Source organism: Choloepus didactylus, chromosome 17, assembly GCF_015220235.1.
Source record: "Choloepus didactylus isolate mChoDid1 chromosome 17, mChoDid1.pri, whole genome shotgun sequence".
NCBI classification, from domain to species: domain Eukaryota; kingdom Metazoa; phylum Chordata; class Mammalia; order Pilosa; family Megalonychidae; genus Choloepus; species Choloepus didactylus.
Window position 1 is genome coordinate 20,438,375 of NC_051323.1, and position 25,150 is coordinate 20,463,524.

Sequence of the window (25,150 nt, forward strand, 5' to 3'; positions counted from 1 at the left end):
ACACAGGGCCCTGGCCAGCTCTGGCAACCTGTTCGCATCTACTGTGCTGCAGAAACCTGTTCTCTCTACCTGCCTCAGAGATCAACAAGATCTGGCTAATATATGAACGTGTGGCCAACAGCCACTCATCAAAAATGCCCTCCTGGAAGAGGTGAGATGGGAGGGAGCTGGTCCTGGTGTGGATGGGAGGAGAGATGCAGGGAGGGGGCAGGTGGAGAGCAGAGGCTCTCTCTGCTGAGAGGAAGGACAGGAAGTTCAGGCTGGGGAGGCCTTGAGTGCCCACAGAGCCACCTGGATTGGACAGGAAGTGGTGAGGGGCAGGCCCCCCTCCCGGGCCCACTCCTCCTCTAAGGACTGGGGAGGGGGACAGCCTCAGTGACATGGTCCTTCCATAGGGACCCTTCTCTTGGCCCAGACAGCCGCAGCACCATGCAGGGAGGGGTTTTCCGCACTGTATCTGGCCTCCCGGCATCCTCCTGGCCAGAGCAGCTGTGGCTCTCTTCTCCCCACATTAACCCAGAGAGGAGGTTTCCTGGAGGGCAGGTGACCCCTACCCAGGCACCTGCTCCCCTTCCAGCCACCTCACCCCAAGGCCATTTACGGCCCTGAGAAAAGATGGAGGGGGAGCAGGGAGTGATGAAAGAGGGAAAACGGAAGGCACAGTGGGAGCCGGGTGAGACTTGGGGGGACAGGATGACTTGCTCCCAGCTCTCTGATGGGTCAGAGGCCGGCACACCTGGTTCCTGAGCCGCAGACACCAGGCTCCCAGCAGGGAGGAACTTGAGCCTGAGCGTGGCTGGGGCTGGAGCCGAAGGCACCGGGGCAGGGTGTGCAGGCTGGGTCGGTGCCAGGCCTCGCAGAGGCCAAGGCTGGTGCCTTTGCAAGGGGCTCACCCAGAAGGAGGGCACAGCTGGTCAGCACACAGCGACCAGGCCAGACCTCAAGGTCAGCCCTCCCTGACAGCCAGGAGCTGCAGACCCTGCTTCTTTCATTCCCAGCACGCACGAGTCCAGCTCTCACCTGCTCACTTTCTAGTCCAGGTGCGTGGGGCCTGGAGATTTTGTTGGGGAGAGTGGAGGGCAGTTACTTTACCAAACACCTCCTCCCCTCTGAGAGCGGAGCCCTAGGACTCCGAGCCAGGCAGGGAAGAGGAGAGGGGAGCAGAAGGGAAGGGAGAAAGCAGAAGGGAATTTAGAAAACATGATCAGGACTTGAGCAAGAAAAAACCCACTTTCAGAAATATCGTCTGCAGCTTCCCACAGTTCTTGCCACAGTAGCTGGCGCCCCGCCGGGAGAAGAGGAGCTCGTGGGCCGGCACTCGCTGGTAGGCCACCCGCTTGTCCCCCTGGAGCATCCAGATGAAGACGTCGGGCAGGCTGTTCTGGGGCTGGAGAGAGGGTGGGGGGCCGTCAGGGTGGGGGCAGCGACCCCTGAGACCCCCGGCCCGCAGCCGTGCCCTGAGCAGACCTCCTCTGCCTCAGCCTCCCCCTCACCCCCGAACATCCACCCCACAGCTCGCCCTCACCCCAGCCTCCCCCTTGACCATAAAGGGCTGAACGGATGCCTCCGTCTTCAGTGCTCTGATCCCCCTGAAGCCAGGCCGGGAAGCTGCCCCAGCTCACACGAAGGGCCAGCCAGAAAGTCACCCAGCTGAGAACACATTTTCCGGGAGGAGAAACCCCAGCCTGTGGCCCAGAGCGTCCCTTCTTAGCTCCCCTGCACTGGGTCAGTCGTCCCCGGGGGAAGCACTGGAGGCTCTGAACTGACCTGGAAGATGACGTTACAGTGCAGATGCTTCCTCGCCCGAGAGCAGTGGCCAATCCACAGAAAGGGCGCCCCTCCCTCTCTACCAGCAGGGGTGCTCGGGGTCTGACCCCTCCCTGGGCCCAGTGGGCACTGGGCTCTGAACATGACGACTAGCCCAGAGCAAGAGTGCAAGGCCCCGGCTCGCTTTGGGACCCCCAGCAGCGAGTGAGAACTGCCCCGGCTGCCGCGCTCCAGAGAGGAGACCGGTGAGAACGCGGTACCTGCCGCCAAGGCTGGAAGGCCAGTGTGCCCAGGGAGGGGCTGGCTCTCCAGCCAGGGCCACTGCGAACAGCCAATGCCCCTGTTCCCTAAAGAAAGCCCGTGAGGCAGGAAGGGCGTCCACTTTGGACAGGGGCGGAAATTCAGGCCTGCAAGGTCAGGCTTGAGCGGTCAGGAGCAAACCAGGCTTTTCTGACTCCACATACGTGCTCATAACCCCCACACTGGTGGTTCTCAAAGTTACACCACCACCCAGGAATCTGTTTGGAATGCACATTCTCAGGCTCCATCCCAGACTCCCTGGAAGGGAAGCCCCAGGGGTGGCCACCAAAACCAGCTTTAATCCGAGGGATTCTTGTGCTCGCTCAAGTTTAGGGAGTGCCCTCTCTGAGTTCCCCAAACACCACCTGTTTGACCTCATTCCACAATCAGGGATAAGAGTTCAGGGGTCAGGCTGGAACCAAGATTCTGGGGGCTGTCTCTGACCAGCAGGAGGGGTGGTTCCTGGCCCATCACTGACCCCCGTGAGAGGTCGGTCTGTGGCTGAGGTAGGCAATGTCCCCTGGCACTGGCCACAGGCCCTGCTCCCAAGGACCGATGCTCCGGGCTCCCTTCCCACCTCCCACGGAGACTTCAACCGCTCGCTCCCAGAAGCCCCTCCCCAGGCCCTGCCCATCCCTGCACCCTCTGCCTGGGGAGACCCCTTCCTCACCTCCTCCACTTTCTCCCAGAGTTCCCACAGAAGACCTCTGTCCTCGCTCTGGACACACTCGTGACCTGCCTGCTTGGCCAGGGAACTGGGGGTGCTTCTGGTCTCAGAGTGGGGCAGGGAGGGAGGTGAGATATACAAGTGGGCAAAGAACATACCCCAAAAAGTGCCAAACTGAAGCCAATGCTCTCTGATTACATAAAACAAAGCTCAGAGTTCCTGCAGATGCAGCCTCCCTGGGCCTGGGGCTCTGAGGTATGCAGGGGGACGGAGAATGCAGGGCCCCCGTGAGAGGCGGGTGTGGCACCAGGCACGAATGGGCACCGGTTGGCACTGGATTCTCTCCCCAGCTCTGTCGCTAACCTACTTTGTTGGCAGGTGCATTTAATGAGCAAATACTCTATGCTGGGCCCCTTTACATCCAGTATCCCCAACGTGTCCTCTCAACAATCCTATGTAGTAGCTGTTCCTCTCCTCCTGCAGATGGGCACACTGGCTCAGAGAGGTGAAGTCACCCACCCCAGGTCACCCAGCAATGGAGCCAGGTTGGATCACCGTCCAGACACTCCCCAGACCCCTCCCAGTTCTGGAGCTCCAGACAGCAGGAAGGCAGAAGGATGGAAGGCGCCTGGCAGGACTGGTACCTCATCCGCCAGGGCCCGGAGACGCAGGAGCCAGTCCTCAGCCTGCTCCAGGGCAACAGTGAGCTCGCCGTGGCCGAGCTTCAGGGCCAGGGCAGCCTCGGTGATCTGGTTCAGGTGACGGGTGCGCAGCCGGTACAGGTACTGGTCCAGGTGGGTGGCGGAGGGTATCTCACGGACGTCGCCCAGGGGCCGGCTGTGAGGGACGGGCAGATGGGAGGTGGCTGATGACACACGTGCTCACGCCTGCCCACTGGGAGCCTGGTGTGCCCTGCTCCACCCACACCTCCTCCAAGAAGCCCTCCCAAGCCCACCAGCCCCCATGCCTCCTGCTTGCTTGTTTGGAACTTATCCTTGACCTGCAGCCTTGGAGCTCCCCAACACACTGCAAGCTCCCAGGGTGTCCAAGAGTTCCCTCCCTTGCCACTTGGATCCCTCTAGAGCAAAGCCCTGAGCCTAAGCTGCCCTCCGCTGAAACCAATCCGTTCTGTGTTGTATATGTACTTTCTTCAAGAAGGAAATTTATGGACCCCTGACAAGCCACCGCAGATGCTGTGGGGAGCCCGCAGCCAGTAACACAGATGTGTCAGCCCAGGGCAGCCCCACACCCCTCCCAGAGCCCTCTGCTTTGGGAAGGGGGGGTGGGGGTACATGTGATCCCAGAAACACAGCCCTAAGCCCCAAGCAAGGGGGCAGGAGGGGAGGTTAAACTCCGTCCTCTTTGGAGGTGAAGAACTCCGACTCTGCATCCTACAGGGACTCCCCGAAAGTTCCTCACATCTCCCATCCACACCACACCAAGTGTCCCAGGCCAGTGCACACACAGGGTCATGCAGGATGGGGGGTCCGGGGATGGAAGGCTGGGTGCTCCCCCTCACCAGCAGGGCTGCTCCGGAAAGTCCCCAATTGGGTGGGGGGGCTGCCCCCACACCCGCCCACCCCCCGCCCACCCCCCGCCGAGCCCTCCATTCACAAACAGGACATCAGTCAAGTCCGCCCGCCGGCTCTGCTCCCACCACTTGCAGCCCCCCATCACCACCACCACCTCCCACTCCCCTCCCAGCAGCGTCTGGGCTCCCGGCTCCTGGCTGATTTATTTTTCTGCCAATTTCCCCGAGCTATGCAGAACCAATTACCGCCGGAGCGCAGCGGCACCGCCGCCGCCAGATACACCACTCCGGCAGGCCCTCGCCGCGCTACATTTTTCCTGTTATTTTTTTTAATTGAATTTTTAGGGTGGGGGGAGCCGCCCGCAAACTCCATCTCAGGAAACTTAAGCCCCCAGGCCTGTCTCAGGTCACGTACTGCACACCCTGTAGTAACATAATATTTACTGCCCTGAGGGTGCCGCGGACGGGGCTGCCCCGGGCCACGACGGGGGCGCCTGCACCCCCACCCCGCTCGAACGTGGCGGAGGGGCATGTGCGGTGGGTGCAGAAAGCCTGAGCCGGGGTCCGGGACCGGGGCCTGCTCGGGGGAGCCAGGCCTGGGGGGTGTGAGAAGGGGGCAGGCGGGGTCTGGAGTGGGGCTTGAGAGCTGAGCCAACGAGGGTGATTAGTGCCCCCCGTCTGGGACGGGAGCTGGGAGGGACTGGCACACAGACCCCACTCAAAGGAGATGTTCAGGGATACCCCAAGCCCAATTACAACTCCCCAAGAAACAGCCAGTCTCCGTGACAGACAATAACAAGAAGTCTAGGCTCTGTCCCGCCCCAGGAAAGCCCAGTGCAGGGGCTAGGAAAAGAATGGGGGCCCTGCAGGGGTGGCAAGGATGATTTTGCACCCCAAACAAGGTAGAAGGAAATCAGCAGGTAAGTCCAGGGCAGGGCTCAGGGTTCTGGGGGGTGGGGGGCCTTATCAGGGACCTGGAGGGGTTCGGCCGGGGAGGGCAGTCAGGGTCCAGCACGAGAGAAGTCTGCTGGGCCTGGGCTGGGGCCTGGGTCCAGAGACAAGCCCCCGCCCTGTTCTCAGGAAGCACCTGGATCAGAGAGACCAGCAGGCTCCAGTCCCCACTCCAGCAGCCTCAGAGGCAGGAACCTGCTCGGAAGCAGCAGCCCAGAGCCACACCTGGCAGGGCAGGGGCTGGTCGGCCACGGGGGCAGGAAGGGCATGCTGGCTGATGGAGCAGCATCTGCACAGATCGAAGGCTCAGAGGCAGGAGGGGACACGTGTGAGGCAGTGAGGGCTGCACAAGCCAACACAAAGGCTCGGGACAGCTGGACAGCTGGACTGCTGGGAGTCCGTGAGGCAGGCAGTGGGGGCAGGGATGGGGCAGGGCCCGAAGGCCCATCCCTCAGGATAAGAGCTGGGGCCTTTGCTGAAGCCAATGGGAGCCACCCAGGGCTGAAGCGGAGGCAGGCGTGACACCGTCCAGGGTTTCAGGAAGATCACAGAGAATGAATTGGGGGCTGGAGCCCAGTGGGGTGGGGGGCTGCCAAAGCAAGGGGGCTGGAGAAGAAGGAGGAGAGGCCACGGAGGAGGGAGCGGCAGAGCCAACAGGAAAGCAGCAGTCAGAGCCGGCTCCGGTTTCTGGCTTGGGCTTCTGGGGACGATGCATCCAGGAGAAGAAGTGATGAGACCTGTCTGGGCGTGTGTAGCCACAGACCCAGTGGGGATGTGCTGGCAGGATTTCCAGGTGGAGGAGCCCCACAGGAGATCAGAGGAGGGGGCAGGAGAACAGAGTTGGCGCCACCGGCCCTGGGTCCCAGGGAGCTGAGCCAGGAGAAGGGTCCAAGGAACGTGATGTGGGGTGGGCAGGGCCTGGTAGAGCGTTTGGAATCAGGCGGAAGGTGGAACCAACCTTGATCCTGCAGCCATGTGAGCATTCCTGAAGAGGGGTGGGAACCCAGGTCCCCTCCCAAGCTCCTGACCTGAGGCCAGTGCCCCCAGAGGCCCCAGGTCACCCTTCCGTCCTCAGGAGAGGGACACAGGGGTCAGGCCTTGGCAGAAGTGATTTCAGCCCAAACCCCCAAGATCAGAGGCCTGAGGGGGACTGGGGGGTGGGTCCCACAGTTCCAGATGTCTCAAGAGCCTCAAATCTGCCAAAGCCCCCATGACACATGACTCGCAAGCAGCGTCCCGGGTAGAACCCAGGGCCCGGGCCTGATCACCACATCCCCAGGCATCCAGCCAGCCAGGGGAGCCCGGGGAGTCACCACGCAGGTGTGGCCCACAGCAGGGGCCAGCACAGGGCCTGGGGAGCTTGCCCCAATGGCCCCAGGCCTGCCACGTGCTGACCCTCAACCCCGCTCTGTCCCCTGACCTCCAGACTGGGGCCACCCTCCTCACAGATGTCCCTCAGGCACCTCCCCCTCAGCACGGTCGGGCCATAGCTCCTCATCTTCCCCCCAATCTGCTCCTCCTCTAGGTGACCTCCTCGGAAAGCAGCCCCACCGTCTACTCAGCTGCACCAGCCAGAGCCCAGGGGTCCAACCCACCATCAAATCCCATCCATCATAGAACAGCACAGTGAGGGGTGCTACCTCTGTGCCTCAGTTTCTCATCTGTAAAATGGGCATAATTCTAGTTTCCACCTCTTGAGATATTTATTAGGATTAAATTAATACATGTAAAGTTCTCGGAACAGTGTTTGGGGCAGAAAGTGCTCATAGAGTTTGTATCATCACGATACCTCCAGATGCCCCTGGATTCCTGCCCCTCCCAGTGCTGCCCTCTCGTGACTAACTGGCGCCTTCTCAAGACTCCCCTGTGCAGCCAAATGGCCAGTCTCCAGCACCCCCACTGCCCTGTCCACCATTCACACAGCCGTCAGGGTGAGCATCTTAACCATGGCAGACCACCTGACCCCGCAATGGCTCCCCTGGCTGAGCCCCGCTCAGCTGAGCTGAAGGCCTGTCCCCACTGGGTTTCCCCTCTCCCAGCCAGCCCCCTGGGGCAGAGAGCATGTCTGTGCCTCACAGTTCACAGCAGGTACCCCTGCCTCCAGGAAGCTCCCCTGAGTTAGACGTGTCTGAATTAGATGCACCTGCTCTGAGCTCCCACTGCCGATGGCTCTAACCCCCCAACACACTTCACTTCATTTGCTCAGTTACACAACCGTCACCCCGTGGAAGGCAGAAGCATCACCCTTGTCAGTATACTCTGGGAGCCTGGTGCTGAGCCTACTGGGCTTCCAGGAAGTCTGCAGATTGGATGAATAGCAGATCTGGAATTCCACCACTGGAGTAGCAGGCATTTCTTTGTCTGATAAAAATGCATGTCCCAATTGGGGGACAGAGGACCAGAGGGAGCACTGCATCAGGTATGTGGGGGGTGGGACCTGAGATGCAGAGGTGGGGCACAGAATGTACTTGCATATGTTCACGCTTAACCCTACAGAGGGTAAAAGTCCATTTAACAGCTGTGAAAACTGAGGTCCACGGAGGTGAAGTTGCCCAGTGCTGCTAGATTGATTAAAGAGACTGGGAACTAAGTCTCCTGATGTTTCTTCTTAAGGATAATAATCGCTACTATTTATTACGTACTTTCTAAGGACCAAGCACTTATTTTTATGTGATAGTTAAAAAGCCATTATTCTTATTGCCAGGTTGGGGAAGCCGAGGGTCAAAGCCGCTGCAGGGCTAACCCCATATCACCTAGCGGTGCAGGTGATGGGGAGATGCACCCCCACCCATCTGCCAGGCCTCCGAGCCCCCAGGTCCTGCATTACCCCCCCCCCCAGGGTCCCCTTCTCCTGTAGTTGACAGTTAGTCTTGTCAATAGAAAGCTGAAAAGAAGCCGTGGTCCCTGACATGGCCTCGGGGGAGGGAGGGGCACCATCACACACACACACACACACACACACACAAGCTTCTCCTGGAGATTCCATCAGGGAAATAAGAGGTCAGGGATCGCAGCACAATGCTCCCCTTTCAGGTGAGCGGCCGCCCCGGGCCCGCAGCTGCCGCCGCTGCCGGGAGATTTATGACCTGCTCCAAATGTCACCTTTTCAACTCCCCGCACCGGCTCCACCACCTCTGGACACAGCACGGGCTGGACTGCTGGCCAAACGTGGCCGTCACTCACAGCCACACAGGAGCCCGCCCAGGGAAAGGGCCCCGCTGAGCCGGAAGGGGAGGGCGCAGGGGCTCCAGGTAGCCCCTACCTGCAGTCCGAGATGAGGTCATCCATCAGCTGAGCCACCAGAGAGTCCACTTCCTCGGCGGAGCACTGTGCCCTCAGGGCCAGCTGGACTTGCTCCAAGGCAGCTTCCTAAGACATGGGGGGGGGGGGTGTCATCTCAAGGCAGAAGATGAACACTGGGCCCCCAGCCCCCAGCCCCGGTCACCCCAGCCCAGTCCCTGAACCACAAAGGAGTGAACAGCTAGTGCAAAGAAAGCAGATCCCAGACCTGGCCAACCAGGAGCTGTCATAGCTCAAGAACCTTCCAGGGCTCCCCACACCCAAACGAATCCAGATGAACAAGCCTGGTGTTCCAATCTCACTCACAGCCACAGGAGTTCAGGTGCTGTGCACAGGCTTCCAAAGAACTCAATTTCATCCTCTCCGACCCCGTCTTCATGCCAGGTCTGAATTTCCACAGGGGACTGACCCTCTCTGAGCCTCTGCCCATTCCGTTTCCCCATCTGGAATGTTCTCTCCTTTCCAAATTCTACCTCCCAGCCAAACTCAGGTCAAGTCCCCCTTCCTCAGCCTACCTCAAATCACAGGGAGCTCCTTCTGTAAGCTGCTGTGACCCCGGCCTCCCTCTGGGGTGCCTCTGGTCTCCCCCACCAAGCTCTGTTCTTTGGCATCTGCCTCCAAGGGCCTTGCCCTGAGCAGGGGTAGGAGTCTACTCCCAGAATTCCGTCAGACCCAGGACGGTCTCCCTGTGCCCCCTGCACCCATCCCCACCCACCAGCCCTCCTGGGCCCGTGACGTGTGCTCCGCCCCAGGACAGGCCCTAGAGAAAGGAAACAGTCTTCCCCCTTGCAGAGGCTGGAGTCGCATGAGAGAATGATCCAGAATGTACAGCAGTGTCTCCGAATTCTCCCCCATCTCAGTGTTTCCTTAGTCTCCTGCCTTCCCCTAGAGGTGCCGTCCCAGGGAAGGACTGTGACCCTCCACCTGGGCCTGGGTCCCACCCAGATACTCCATGATCCCAATTCTTAGCTCCCCCTTCAGTCTTTCCTTTCAGCTGTGCTCATCTCCTCACCCTACAGACCTACCCAAGTGGCTTCCCACTACCCTTCCCTGACCCTGCTCCTTGCTTGCTCCCCCTCCCAGCGTCTCAGCCCATGCTTGCCTCCTCCACTTCCCCACGGGCTCTCATTCCTCCTGGGTGAGCCCCACCTCACCCCCACCCCACAAAGGGCCTTGGCTCCATCCCGCAGCTGCCGAAGATCAGCAGCTTCCCCCCGGCCTCACTGCCTCCCTTAGCCTCCACACCTCCACCCAGCTCCAACCCAGCCCCTCTCCGGCCAGTGCCATGGGACGCTGGAGGTCCCTCTTCCCATCCAAACGGAGCTCGCCCCCTGACTGTGCACATCTGCTCTTTTAGCCAACTTCCCAATTCCCCTGCCAAAGACCTGGAGCCACTTCTCACGGCCCCTCTTCCTCCCTCCACTCCCACTGACCACCACATCCTTCTAGTTCAAGCCTGGCCATTTCCTCCCCAAGGCCGTCTCGTTTCCAGTGCCTTGCTCCTCCCAGCAGACCACAGCACTGGCACCTAACTGCCCACAGTGGACAGAGGGGTGCCCACTCGCTGCCCCCAGGTGCCCTCCCAAAGCCCCTTAGCCACCTCCCTCCTCTGGGCCCCACATTTCTCCCTTCATACCCCTGGAATGTCACCCTGGATTTAACTTCAGAAATTCCTGCACGGGAGGTGTCTGTGAGTCTGTCTTCTGCTTTACTAAACTGATTCTCCAAGACAGGGCAGCTCCTTGCTCAGTTCTGGGGCCTCCACAGTTTCCAGCACAAGTCCTTGCAAGTGATCAGCGTCAAAAGCCATTTGAAGAGTGAATGAATGAATCAGTGAACAAATGAGTGCAAGGCACTGCCCTGCTGTTCCTAGCTCATTTCACTCAGCCCTCTTTGTGCAATCTCCTCCGTCAGCCTGGGAGCTCCCCAGGATTGTCCTCATCTCCTCTCTCAGTATGTGAGGCGGGGCTGCAAACAGGGCACTGGCAGGACACCAAGGCTACCTGCCCCCATGCAGGCCTGTGGGCACAGCTGGCTGTCATGTGCACTCAGGGTACGCACTCTGAATAGGCCGCTGGCGGGGACTTTGCACAGGTGGACGCAGGTCAGGGGCAGGTGTCCACTCACCAGCCGGTCGGCTATCCAGAGCAGCTGGTTCTGAGTTTCAACCCTGTGGCTGATGTCCTCCCAGTAGGATGACAGCACTACCACCGGCTTCACATTGCCCCAGGGCAAGTAGTAGTAGTGGCACCCTGGGAGGGGGGAGAAGGGCCTGAGAACTGTGCCAGGGGAGATGGGGGGGCTGGACAAGCAGCTACAGAGCCCAGGCCTCCTGGGCAGGAACCGGCACCTCTGGGAAGGGGACTGAGGGTGGGACAGAGACACACCCCCTTCCCGCCTGAGGACTCACGGACACACAGGCACGGCCCGTATTCCCCAGTGTTGGAGCAAGCTGTGTGCCACCGCTCCCATTAGGGCTCCTTAGCACATCCAAGCAGAGGTGCTGTTAGAACAAACCCTGGGAAATCCAAGCACACGCTCCCCCAGACCTCTAAGCCAAGTTCAACAGATGCCTCGTAGTGCTCACGACAAGTGGGGATCATGGCGGGGCCCCACCGGAAGGGCGCAGGGGGAGGCAGTCTGGGGGAGGGCAGAGCAGGGGGCACCCCACCCCGAAAAGGTTCCCCAGGGCTGGGGCCTTCAGGCTGGGCCTCTGGCACAAGTTTTGGGGTTTGGTCCCTGCGCTCCCCTCTAGGGCCTTCCAGGGGCATGGCCTCTGCGCTCACCATCAAAGACCGCCCGGCTGTACTGGGTGGTGGAGGCCAGTGGCAGGCAGGTCGTGTCGAACTTGTTCCCATAGTTGCCAATGCTGACCTCGAACTGGATGGCATCATCGACATCCTGCAGCATGGAGGCCGAGTAGAAGGCAGCAAAGAGGGAGTACTTGCGTCTCCGGAGGTACTTCTGAGAGCAGGGAGGGAGGCAGAGGGTCATGGGGAGCAGCACAGAGACACCGGCGCTGGGGAGGGGTCACGTGCCCAGCAGGCCCCGGCGTGACTGGCGCCCCATCATGCGGGGCTGGATGGTCGGACGGCGAATGGCCCAACGAAGGAACAGCGTCCAGATTCTCACTGAGCCAACCCGTTCTGGGTTTGTGTGTGCTTGGCCACGTTTCCCTAATAGGATCTGCTCCTCCAAGGCTGTGCTGCTCCTGAATCCAAACCAGGAGGGATGGCACCCCCATGGCAGGCAGCCCCAGCCCGACCCACACCAGCCGGCTCTGAATGGACTCCTCCCACTGTCCCCTCAGGGCCCCGGGCACAGGGCTGAGGCCACGGGCGGCCTCTGTGGTACATCCTCATCTGAACCAAAGAGGGTTTCAGGGTCCTCATGGAAGGCAGCGAGGAAGGGGGTGAGACACCGGGCTTTAGGATAATGCAAATAGTAATGAGAACAAACGCTTACGGAGCGCTCACTACAGGCAGGTGTGAACTCGTTTAGCTCTCACAGCAATCTCATGGGGTCTGTGGAATCGTCACCCCCATTTTACAGGGAAGGGAACACAGCCCGTAAGTGGCAAAGCCGGGATCCCACCCAGCACCAGTGAGTCCCAGGGCCCGAAAGCCGAGGCCACCCTGCTGCCACCCCCCAGCTGCATCTGAGCCTCTGCTCCCTCATTGGTAAAACGGGGTGACAACAGGACGCGCCCCACGGGGAGCCGGGAGGGGGTGATGATATCGGGACAATACTGGTCCCTGGCCCGGGGTCCACCACGGGCTGGCTGCTTAGTAGCCTTTTGCACTTCTCACACTGACCAAGAAACAGCATCTCGCTTGGCATCAAACTGTGGCTGTTCAAATACTTTCATCTAAGTCCCGAGCCTCGGAAGGCTTCCCAGAGAGGGAGGGGGCGGAGATTGTCCCCACTCACAGCCAAGACCCCGAGGCCCAGTGGACCGAAGGCACAATTCCGAGCATGGGGCAGAACCACGCCCCCCCCCGTGCCCCCTCCTTGTCCCGACAGGGACCCCCTCCGTCCCAGAGCCGCACCCCTGACCTCCACCCGGAGGATGTCGTCCGCGGGAAGGTCCTCCACCTTCTGCTCGCTGTGCTCCACCAGCTTGGTCTCCAGGGCCAGCAGCAGCCGGCCGCGGTAGGCCACGCCTTCCCCCTGGGGTTCGGGGTGGAGGGGTCCCGTCATAAGGAGCAGGGCGGTTGGGGGGGAAGAGGACAAGGGAAAGGAGCGAGAGCTGGCCCTGAGGTCGCCCACTTTTCAGGCACCCAGGGGGCCCTGAGCCAGCATCATCATCCTGCAGCTGGGAAATCACAGCCCAGAGAGATCAGGGGCTTGCCAGGGTCCCCCAGATGGTCAGCTCCAAGCTCCCACCCACCCAGCGGGAGATGAGACCTGAGACAGATGGGGCCTGGGGCCTGAGAGGCCAGGAGAGTGGAGGGGTCAGCCAGGCCCCTGAAGGAGAGGCAGAGCAGAGCCAAGCAGGAAGAGAGACAGGACGGGGGCGGCCGGAAGGACATTCTCTGGCCAGGAGGGTGGAAGGCACCCACGTGCAGGCCTGGGGACCAGGGGGACCCTGTCCCGGCCAGGGCCCGCCCCCCGGGCTCGGATCAGCTCACCTTGCCTGTGTTGAGCTCTGCATAGGGATCCGGGAAGCCTGTGAACTCCCTGGGGCTGCCGTAGAGGTTGACATAGCAGGGTCCGAAGGTGGGCAGGAAGCCCAGGCGGTCATCCACTGGGAGACACAGGTGGGGTGAGAAGGGCCGGCATGGAACCCAGCCACCTGCAGGCCCCAGCTCATCCCTGGCCCTCAGTTCCCTGCCAGACCTGGCTCCCAGTAAATTTGTAAATAGTGACAAAATGATAGTCAACATTATCTCCCCTAAGTTCCTTTAATTGAAGTTCCTTCAGTCATCACCACGATGCTGACACGTGGGAAACTTTATTTTTATTAGTCCCATTTTACAGGTAAGGAAACTGAGGCTCAGAGATGCAAAGAAACACAGCAAGAAAGTGGCAGGACCCAAAGAAGGGTCTCACCTCCAAGCCCATGCACTCAGCTGGGCGTGGGGCCCACCACCTCCTATCCCCACCCTCCAGCAGCCCCTGAGAGCCCCTCTGGATGCTGAAGCATCTCCATCAGTGCCTCAAGCCCCTGGCTTTGGGGAAGCCTGGAGGTGGCCCCAGAACCTGGGGGGGCAGAGGGGCTGTCTCCCAGGAGTCAGGGAGGGGATCCAGTGTCCCTAAAGGCAGGTAGATGCCACCACCCCCGAGGTCAACGCCAGGCACATGTCCCCATGTCCTTATGCACTGAGACAGACAAACTGATGGCCTCCACTGGTCCCAGCATCCCCTCTCCCCGCCACCACTGTACAAAGAGCAGTCCTCCAGTGGGATGAGCTGGAGGAGAGCTAGAGCAAGAACTGCAGAGTGTGATCTCACAGCTCCCAGCAGAGGCTCCCAGCCTCTGAGAACCCAGAAACCCCTTTCAGAGGAAGGTGAAAAGGATGCATCCCAAAGGTGGGAAGCAGGACCAGGCTGGGGACCGTCTGGGATGACCCAATCCAACACAGATGGGCTTGGTCAGGCACTAAATAAATGGCTCCAGCCAGGACATGCTGGAGCCAGACTTTGGGAGGTGCCGGGGACCCCGAGGCCCACCCCTGCCAAGATCCTGGGGCAAGGTGGGTGCAGGGCTGCAGGCAGCCTCAGTGCAGAAGGTTGTTAACCCAACCCAGCCACCTGCCCTGCCGCCTTCATCACCTTCCCCTGCCAGTCCCAGGCACAGGCAGAGCTCTGGCATTTGGGACAGAGGTGGGGGACCCAGGCTGCTGGAACTAGAAGGTGCATTGCTATTTATTTATACTGATCGTCCTGATTCTTATTTACCTTGTGAATTCCCACTGCAAAAGTTATCAGCGCCCCATGCCTTGCCTCAGCCTGGTCCCCGGGGCTGGCTCCCCCACCCCCGCGCACCCCACTCCTGCCCTGACCCTCCCCACCGGGGCGAGTGGACTCCGTGGAGCATCAGCCCCAGCCCAGCGGATTTAGGAGAGGAGTTTGGGAGGGTGGAAAGGAATTGCCCTTCAAGCATTCCACGCAATTTACACATTCAACAGCGGTTGAGACGTCACAGCCAGAGGTCTTTACCTCTGCGTGCGGCGGGGAACCTCAGGCGGCTCCGGCAAATCAAAAGAAAAAAATCCCTCCGCCCGCGGGCAGCCCCTCCCCTGCAGCAAAACCCCGAGACCCCGCCCCCTCGCCACCCCCCAAGGTGAAGGTAACGTACGGTCTGTGGCTTGAGGAGGCTTGACCGCACCTGCAGGCTCCTCTGAAGCGTAAAGAAATGGAAAAGGGGTTAAGGATGGGCGCGGCTGGGGGGCTGGACAGGGTTACATGAGCGGGCACGTGGATGGGGAATTGGCAGACAGACAGATGGAGAGACGGCTCCCGTGTGGGAAACAGATGTGGTCAGAGGCCCCTCCCCCACCCCAGCTGTGAATTTAGCGCAAACTCAGGTCATCGCATACCTGACCCCTTGGACCCCCGTCCCGGCCAGACACAGCCCCCACCCCCTTGGTGAGACCCCCGGACTCTCCCCACCTACGTCTGTCTATCCCTTCTGTCAAGGGAACCCAAAACTCAACTCGATATATTCAAGAAATAATAAAGAAAAAAAACAGCGCTTTTCCATATTATAGCCAGAGAAGTGAGGGAAACAAAGTACAGACACAAAGACGGGGTGGGGGAAACACGGAAGGGCCAGAGCTACAAGACGAGGCACAACCCAGGGCTCCACCAGAACAAGGTCAAGGACGGAGACCAGCACGCAGAGAGGTGGCATTTCAAGGATCAACATCTCCATCTAGTGGCCATTTGCGATATCGCCACAGAAGGCACCATGTTGCATTTTCACAACAGCAGACACTGGGATCCGGCTTCCGGCACCTGCCACTGCAAATGAAGGGCTGTGCCAGACCCTGTCCATTAGCTGAAGGATCTGCACACCTTGACCCAAAATGCTGGAGGGCCTCCAGAAATACAAAAAGCCAGGAAGGAGACGCTCTAGCCCACTTCTGGGTTCTTGCAATCCCTCTCTCACTCCTAGGCAGGGACAAGATGGTTTCCAGGGAGCAGGCACCCCTCAGTCTCCTTCCACTGTCCTCCTGAATTTCTGCCTCCTGCATGTCCCCTGCTTTTTCTTCAACCAATTCTGGGGTCATGATCAAGCCTGGGATGCGGTGGGTGAAATTCCGATTTTCATTTATTGTTTGCCTCTACCGGGAACATTTTAGGTTGGTCTTCCCCAAAAAAATACCTATTGCTATTTTCCCATAGCTCCAAGATTATGGTTAGAAGCCAAGAGTTGAGCAAAACATTGAGAAGGAAGAATGCAAAGAGACAGAAAGAGTGGAGAAGAGAGAAGAGGGGATCAGGGAGGTCTGGCGTTTTAGACAGGGCTGCACATTCAGGGGCAAAAGGCAGCAAGGAGGGCAAGGCCCAGCTGCAGGGGGGATCCAGCCCCTCCACTCTCCACAGCCAGCCTCATCTAGGAATGCCAGCTTGCAGAAGTCGGGCTGCAGAAACCATAAGTCATGGCCATTCTCCCATTCATGGGAACAGGTTTTCATCAGGGAGAGAGCCAGGTCTTTGGTCGGGGGCAGCTTTCAGCAACAGGAGGAGAGAGACATGGGCACAGCCCGCAGCCCCAGGAGAGTGCCCATCAGGGCCCATGGGAAGTAAACAGATTCCATTTTAAGCCCCTTCAAAATTATGACAAACAGGCCCAGCCAGTTATCTTGGGCTAATGAGGCTGAGGTCACTGGTTCCAACCCCCACGTGCTTCTGGCAGAGCCCAACTGGGCTTCCCACCCACATGCTGACTCTGAATCCCGGCTGCAGACGGTGACCCAGACCAGACAGATGTCCCCTAATCCCACCGGCCATCTGACCCACAGATGCCTCTGACGGCGAGGAAGACCAGGGACTCAGGAGACGCCTGCTTCCCAACTGCCAATCCAGCCTTTGTTCACTCATTCATTCGTTCATTCAGCAGACCTAACCAGGCACAGTGCTAAGTACTGGGATGCATAATAAAGACATGGCCCTGCTGTTGGTTTAGGTCAGTGGTTCCTAATTTGGGGCAGGGCCACAGGTCTCCAGGTGCTAAGGTTCACCCCAGGTTCTCTCTCCTGCATCTGCAGACAGATCATAAAGACAAGGGCAGACGACTGGTGAAGCCACCCAAGACAAAGCTTCTATTTAGTCCTCATCCTGCTTCTGCCCAAACACAAGCTGGTGTGTTTGGGTGTGTTTTCCCTAAATCTAAGACCTGGGGCTATGGAAACCCCAAAACAAAGGTGAATACTCAAGTTTCCAGGCTTGCAGGCCTGAGAAGCCAAGCCCGACTCTCTCACCTGGGGGAAGCTGAAAGAGACAGAGAGAAAAGTCCCCCGCCCAGTGGTCCACAGGGAGCAGCCCTGCAAACAGGCCCAGGGACACATGTCTCCTCCTGGAAAGCCAAAGCCCTCACCTGCCACTGGCCCCACCAGCTCTCTCGGCTCCCACACCCCAGGACTTGGCTGCCTGGCTCCATCCCGCACCATGAAGAGAACTACTGAGAAACCATCACACTATATGTTCCAAAGACAAAAAGAACTAACTTGGGATTTCTTAGCTGTGGACAAAGACAAAGGCTATGAGTGCTATTCACATAGCATGATTTTCATATGTATAAAGTAATCAAAGAATCTGCACAGGTTTCATGGGTCACATGTGCCTGTTACCCCTCCAAAGAGCTGCCGCTTCTAAGTACAGCATGCTTTTTTAAAAAATAAAACATTTACTAAATATTTTGAGCACAGGGTCCAAGGAATACTTAAATGTGCCCAGGTAAATCGTGGGCAGTAGAGTTTAAGAGACTAGATCCTGTCCTCAGTGGGGGAAAAAACAACTCCTGGTTTAACCAAATAATCCGGTGAGCCACGGGGAGGAAGACTAGAGAGAAACACCCATTTTTTAACAGTTTGGTTTTGTTTGGGTTTTGAGAGCAGTGAAGAAGTAAAGTGCTGTGCCTCCCCCAGACGTGCTCAAACCAACTCAATCTGAGAAAAAATACAAAATAGAGAAAGTCAAGTCCAAGCGCTTTGTTCTGAAGGGGACTCGGGACAAGTGGGGGAAGCTGGGCAGGGAGCACGGCAAGCGCTGAGCTCCGGACTCAGAAACGGGGCCTCAGAGACCCCAAGCTGTCCAGACGAACGGCTCCACTTTAAGCCTTGCAGTTAACTCTTCTGTTGTGACACGGATGAAGCTAGTTAACCGCCAATTTAAAGCTGGTTACCCAGTTGCATGAATATTCCCATTTATTCCCAAAACAGTCTGTGAGAGAAGGGGTTCCTGCCTCCAGCCCAGGCACACTGGGTTGTCCGGTGTCCGAGCTCCATCTAGTGGCCACATAAACATCTCTATTAGAATATTCATAACATTAGAATATTCATTAGAATATTAGAATATTCATGACAGAAAAAGATCACAGTTAACTGATGGGGCGGTGCTGATGTCACAACCTGTGTTGCAATACAACCCTCCAGCAGGTGACTGGTGACAGACAAAGCTGGAGCCTCAGGAAACAGCAGCTGTCGGAAAACAAGGTCGTTCTGCACCTCCCCGGGATTCAGAGCCAGGGACGGCATCACCCAGAAAACTGGAGCAGAGCTGCCTCCCATTTCAGGAGTTCTGGGCTGGGAGGTGGCCAGAACACTCTTCTGCCATCCCCGATGATGCACTGTCCCCCACCTCAAATCTTTCTCCCTGTATATCCAGGGCAGCCGTTCTCAGGAACCATCAGACTGCCTCCTGGGAGAGGTGGTTCCAAAAGCCAGGACGGGGAGGAGGCTGGGGCAGGAGCCCGGAGAGCAGCTTCTGCTGGAAGGTGGCTTTGTGGATTCCACCAGCTAGAAGTGTCAGTGGCGACATCATCACGGCAGAGTGGCCAGCTGTCCAAACTGAGTGAGGGGACTTTGGAGATTATTGTATGGTTCTCTACTTTTGTGTGTTGGAAAGTTTCTGTAACTGACAATGAAAACTGTTTCAGAGAACCAGAAGAAAGGATTGGAGAAGAAACCAACGTCAGAGCACCAGGTAGAGTCTGCCAGAAACAGGGTTCGCTAACCTGTCTTCCAGCTAAATACCTGAGCGGGGAACTGACCCAGCACACAGGTGACCAGAGACCCGCGTGTCCTGTCTGTGGAGAGACGACAACATGATCAGGTGTTGCTGGAGAGAGAATAAAGGGGAAGGGCCAGTAATGGAGTGCCCACCAGGTCAAGGGAGCAGCGTCTATGAGATTCAGGAGAGCATTCATCTGAAAGTTTCAGGAAATGATTTCAGAATCTTCAACAGCGCACAAGAAGGCACCGCCTCTGGGGAACAAAAGCAAAACTTCTGGAGAACAGAGAGGAAAGAAGGAAAGGATAATATAAACGGAGCAATTGAGGGGAGAGGGCTTGACAGGAAACTAAATATGCAATAGCAAATGTTACACCACACGCGAGGCAGTGAAGAACAGAATTGGGATAAGGAAAAAAAAACAGACTGGTGATGCAGAAAACCTATAATAATGATAATAAATAACAGCCATTACTTTAGGGCTTATTATGTACCAGGCATTATAGGAACTTTACACTTTACACTGATAATCCCATTGAAACCTAACAAAAACCCTATGAAGTTGGGACTAGGAAAAGCCTCATTTAGAGGAGAAACTGAAGCAATGCACTCAGCTACAAGAAACAGCAGAATTTCAACCTAAGCTGCCTGGTTCCACGGCTTGAGCTCCTACACCTACCCTGTCCCATCTCCAGCTGCCCAGGTTATGATGTTATAATAAAATAAATCATTCCTCATCTCAGATTTAAGAATTCCCCATGCTTCAGACAAAATTCAATGAAAAGAGACTCAGACCCAGATAGATAAAAGTAGTTTTCTAAAATATAAGAAAAAAGATAAATTCCTACAAGCATCTAGTTTGAAACCATAGACCACCTTCAAAGGAATCAAATTAGACTGCTCTGATTTGCATACACCAACATAAATTCAAAATAGATTAAATATTTAAATGTACAAAAAAAGAAACCATAAAAAAGAGAGTAAAATATAACCTGGGGGTGAGGAGGGGGTTGCCGAAGATCTTTTGACATACAAGGCAGAAACCAGTCTTTACTTCAATAAGGAATTTTGAAAATAAACACAAGAAGTTAGGAAGTTAAAAAAGGAAACAACAAAATAAATCTAAAGAAAGTTGAAGAGAAGAGTAAAAAGATGAAAGAGAGAATAAGGAATTAGAAAATCAAATATTAGAATCAATAAATAAATCCAAAAGCTAATTCTCTAAAAAGTCTAATAGAGTACAAAAACTTCTAACACAGCTAATCAAGAAAGAGAGAGAGAGAGAGAGAGAGAGAGAGAGAGAGAGAGAGAGAGAGAAAGGAAACTCAATATATAGCATTGGAAATGAGAAAGGGGAAAACACTGCAGGAAGAGAGAATTGTTTAAATTATAAAAGACTGCTCTGCACAACACTATGTAAATAAATAGAAGACCTGAATGTAATGGATGATTTTCTAGGGAATTATAAATTATCACAATTGACTGGAGGTACTTCAGAAAAGATCCTTTAAAAATGTTTGGTCCCCACAGCTACAGGGAACTACTGAAAAGAAGGTAACAGGGTAATTCAGAAGAAGGAAACAAAGCTAAGCAATTGAGAAAATGCCACCTCTTGAAATGGATATCGCGATAGAAGCAGAAGTTATAATAATGAGTGTTTCTTGCCATATACAAGCTTAAAGAAGAATGGGCAACAAAATTAGACGTCAGAGCTCACGAAAAATGTCATGGAATTGAAAGATAGAACAAATACGATTCTTAAAATTACAAAGGACCCTACAGGAATGAGCAACTGGATCCGGCACAAAATCAAGTTACTAAAGTAAATGCAAAATGAGAAATTCTCAAGGAATGCAGAGAAAAATGGGGGAAAAAAATCAAGATTTACTTTTAGAGGATAAAGAAAAAATTCTTCAAGTATCCTTACAGAGAAAACGGGTTACCTGTACAAGAGCAAAATACAGGCTGATGTCAGATTTTTCTCTTGCAACAGTATATGCAAGAAGACTGGAACAATATGCAGAGTTTTAAGGGAAAATGATTTTGAACCAAAAATTACATACCCTGCCAAGTTCTTCTGTGAGAAAACAAGTGAAGACATTCTTAGCTATACAGGGGTTGAGAAAGTATACACCCAAGTATTATCCCTGAAAAACTTGCTGAATGATATATTACAGCCAATAGACAGCATGTATTAAAAAAATACAAGAGTAATGAGAAAATAGTATGAAAAAAATAATGATAAACATTAAAACTAGTTAAGTAATATTAAATCTAAATTGTTATATATAGAGTTTAAAACTAAATGAAAAAATAGATTTATTTGTAAACTGGATCTAAAATTTCAGTTTATATTACTTTAAACATGAAAGAGGCATGTTAAAGGCAAATAAATAATGTGGGTTTTGTTTGTTTTTTAGCATGTAGCATTGTAGGTAAAGATTCAAGTTCTTAAGCTAACATAAGGGCTTTGCCTCTGTGGCTGGAGCAATTAATCTGACAAAATGGGAAAACAGTAAGTACAGTTTCATTTCCCTATTTTTAGTTAAAGAGGACAAAAGTAGGAAGTTTGCCCTTAATGTTAATATCGCTGTGTTAAAAGAACTTAATAACCAAATCACTGGCTGGGGAGGGGAGAGAGAAAACCTTCTTTTGTGTACATCTGGCCTAGGGAAAATAATAGTTTTTGCTTCATATTGCAGTTCACTTTGAGTAAATGTGATACCAAGGTAAATATTAAGGATAAAAGTAGAAAATACACATTCTGAATTTTTGGATTGGAGAGGAAGTGGTGAAAGACCAAGAAAACATAGCAATGGAATAACATCAAAGAAGCATTAATATTAGCATACAATAGATTGAAAGAAGTACAGATGAGCTATCATATTCAAAAACTGGTTAAATGCCACTATTAAAAAGATAAAAATTAGGTCAAAAATCAGTCTTTAACCCAGGATACTCAAATTATATAAAACAAAGGATACAAGAGTTTAAGAATAATGGAAACCATAAATCAGAGAAATAGAAATAGGGAGCAACACTTCTCTTAGACAAATTTCAAACATTTAACAAGCTATATTCACAAAAATACAGTAAAAGATGTAACACTTTTTTAAAAGAGGTTACGTGATAATCAACATGGCATTCATTTGTAAAATAAATGTTCCATATCTTGATGTGGGTGGCAGTTTTACTGATGTATACATAGGTAAATAGAAATAATTGTACACTTAAAATCAGTGCATTTTATGCACTTAAAATTCATTGAGTAATCCTTCAATTAAAGAGAATGCATATAGCAAAAAAAATTGACTAGAGAAAAAGTAACAAACTAAAAATAACAATGATCATAAGAGAAATCGAAAACATTTTTAAAGAGCTAGTACTTCATCTCCTTAAAAAGGGCACACAGCCCGTATGGTTTTATGGGTGAATTCTTTCAAACCCTCAAGGGACTATATTCTGATGTTACATAAACTGTTCCAGATGTTAGGGAAAACTTTAAATCTTTCCAATTAATTTTACAGAGCCAGCATAACCCAGATCCCAAAACCCAAGAAATAATAAGCAGACACATGAATTGAAGAACATAGAAAATTCAGAAACAGGCCCAAGAACACATTTAGGAATCTAGTAGGTTGATAAAGGAGGTATTTCAAAACAAAGGGAAAAGATTATTCAATATATAATGTTGGTACCACCAAAGAACAATTTTGAAAACAGTAAGGAAAAGATTGATAGATTTGGCTACATAGAAAATTTTAATTCTATATAACTGTTCAGTGGTAAAATAAAACTAAGAAGTATTTAGCACATATATGACAGAGGGAAAGTTATATCACATACATACAGGACTCTTACAAAACAAGAAAAAAACAAGCACACCATCAGAAACATGAGCTGAGAACATGAACAGGCAATTCAGAATAGAATAAATATATAAATATATATAAACATAAAATATATAAATATAAAATAATTATTTAAAATTTTAAAAATTTGCATTTGTCAACTTCACCAGCTCTCAAAGAAATGAATAATAGGGCAACAATGAGATGTCATTTTCACCCATCAAATCAACAAAGTTCTTTTTTAATATTATTACTTTACCCTGTGTTGGTGACGCTGCAGGGAAATGGACTTATGGGAGTATTTACAGTATAAATTCATCCAGCCTTTCTGAAGGACAATTTTGATTAAAATAGAAGCCCTAAAAAAGTTCAAATCCTTTGACACAGCATTTCTACTTCTAGGTATCTACCCAAAAGAAAAATCATGGATTGTACAAAGATTCAGCTACAAAAATATTCATTACAAAGTTAGTTGTTTATAATGTGGAAAAATTAGAAAATACCTAAATATTCAACATTAACTAGTTGATGTGGATTATGGTACAGTCACACAATGGGATATGTGTATTCACTGAAAATTGCATTGTAGAATATTTAACAACATGAAAAGACATCTTCAGTATTGCTACGTGGCAAAAAGCAATTTGCAGAACAATCTGACTTCTGTGCATATGTACAGATACGTGTGTGTATGTGTGTGTACAGACATACTATGCAAACACATGTGCATATAGATACTACATAGACACATACATTCTGGTCCCAGAATTTTAACAGGTTGTGTCTGAAAGTGGGCTTATCGGTCATTTTGTTGGAATATTCTATATTCTTCTTTCAGATTATCTCTATTTCTCTATTTAAAATTGTACCAGATGATCAGAGATTACTTTTTTAATAGACCAAGAGATGCTATTTCAAAACAGAAACTGCTAGCACACAGTCAGCCAACAAGGAGGCAGATGAATTTTCCTCTTGGTGCCATCCAAGGCGTGGAGAATCCCAAACACCTGCAATCACACCTCTCTCATCACCATAGCCCTTCTCGATGGAAAAGGGGCAGCGAAGGCCTTACCATCTTCCCTTTTCTGCAAACTCTCAGAACTAGCAGCGTAAGATGGGGCAGGGGCGGGACGGGCAGAGCGAGGTAGGACTCACCTTCGATCTCACCTCCGGGCGCAGAGATCTTCGACATGCTCAGGTAGGTGGTGGCCACGATGTCATTGTGAGTGAGGCGGTCCCTAGAGGAAGGGGACAGGAGGGCCTGAGCACAGAGGGAGGGGCTTGCAGGCCACAGCCCGCAGGGGAAGAAAATGGTCTCCGTCCTGCATCTTTTGCAGTCCCCGTCTTCACACCAGGAAGAAGATGCTGGAAAGAAGGTTTCGCTCAAGCCTCCTAGAGGGAAGGAGCCTTCCTGCCACCAGCAGCAGCTCCTGGACACTACCCTGGGCAGACAGCCTGGCTGTGAGTGGGCACCTGCCAAGGGAGACAGAGGAGGCCAGCAGAGGGGAGGAGGGCGGGAGGGGGCAGGAGGCTGGCAGGAAGCCAGCTACCCAAACCCAGGGAGAGCCAAGGCTGCAGGAGCTAAAGAAATATCCAGACCAAGGACAAAAACAGGCAACCTGAAGCTGTCTCCACGCCAGTCCTGACTTAGCCGATGCTAATGCACTTCTTTTGTTCTGTTTGTTTGCGTCTGACCTTATAGGTGACAAAGCACTTTTAACCTCCTTTATCTCATGGGATCCTCCCAATAGCCTTGAGCGATGGCATTTTTATCACCATCCCAGTTGTACGAATGAGGAAACTGAGGCTCAGAACCATAAAGGGCCTGGGAGGGAGGGGCAGAGACCCCCAACCCACCCTCCCCCAACAGACGTGTCCCCTCCCAGACCAGTGCAGGCTGCTGAAGGTGGCGGCTCCAGCAGACTAACTGACCCATCAAGCACTTAGCCAACCACGACCTGTGCAGGGCCTCCTCCATGCCCCACATCTGTCTGCACCCTCTGGGGATGAGAAACCATAACCGCTAACCCCTTGCACACTTGCTCAGACCTCAGCACTGAGCTAAAGACTTCACACGCTCGGCTCCTTTAATCCCACCGTCGGCCCTGGGAGGTAGGTGCCACCGTAAGCCCCAGTTTCAGAGGAGCACGCTGAGGTTTGGAAGATTAAAATAATTTGCCAAGATGGTAAAGCTGGAATTTGAGGCCAGATGCCCCTGACGTGGAATCCAGGGCTTTCATTGTCAGGCTCGGCCAGTGGTTCTCAACAGGGCGAGTGGAGGCCCCTTCGGTAGGGGCTGGTGTTGGTTTGCTACTGGCTTCTGGTAGGTAAAGACCTTGGGTGCTGCTAACTACCCTCCAGTGCACAGGACACCTCCCAGCCCCCAACAAAGAATTTTCCAGCCCAAAACGTCAATAGTGCAGAGACTGAGAAACCTTGGGCTGGGCTAGACCCACCTCCTGCAGCAAGTTTTTCCGAGTGCATTTTTTCCCTCTTTCCCACGGTCCCCCTTACGGCCTGTCTCCCTGCTACGTGTACCTGGCCATGGGCTGCTTCAGGAGATGTCAGTACATCTGGGCAGACCGTGATGTGTTTTTTTCTTTT

General features: G+C 53.7%; 1 protein-coding gene across 26 annotated transcripts in view; it reads right to left on the reverse strand.

Moving 5' to 3' along the window:
• Positions 1 to 25,150, reverse strand: part of DYSF (dysferlin) — a 227,828-nt gene that overhangs the window by 122,181 nt on the left and 80,497 nt on the right. For 17 of the 26 annotated variants that reach the window (XM_037807433.1, XM_037807452.1, XM_037807446.1 and 14 more), the window contains 9 exons: positions 23,702 to 23,784; positions 14,818 to 14,859; positions 13,148 to 13,263; positions 12,573 to 12,686; positions 11,303 to 11,480; positions 10,644 to 10,768; positions 8,479 to 8,585; positions 3,379 to 3,571; positions 1,232 to 1,387 (listed from right to left, as the gene is read on the reverse strand). In XM_037807433.1, coding sequence (XP_037663361.1) covers positions 1,232 to 1,387; positions 3,379 to 3,571; positions 8,479 to 8,585; positions 10,644 to 10,768; positions 11,303 to 11,480; positions 12,573 to 12,686; positions 13,148 to 13,263; positions 14,818 to 14,859; positions 23,702 to 23,784 — 1,114 coding nt within the window. The remainder of the gene's footprint in view (positions 1 to 1,231; positions 1,388 to 3,378; positions 3,572 to 8,478; positions 8,586 to 10,643; positions 10,769 to 11,302; positions 11,481 to 12,572; positions 12,687 to 13,147; positions 13,264 to 14,817; positions 14,860 to 23,701; positions 23,785 to 25,150) is intronic. The other 9 variants (XM_037807457.1, XM_037807450.1, XM_037807448.1 and 6 more) reach the window with 1 other exon arrangement.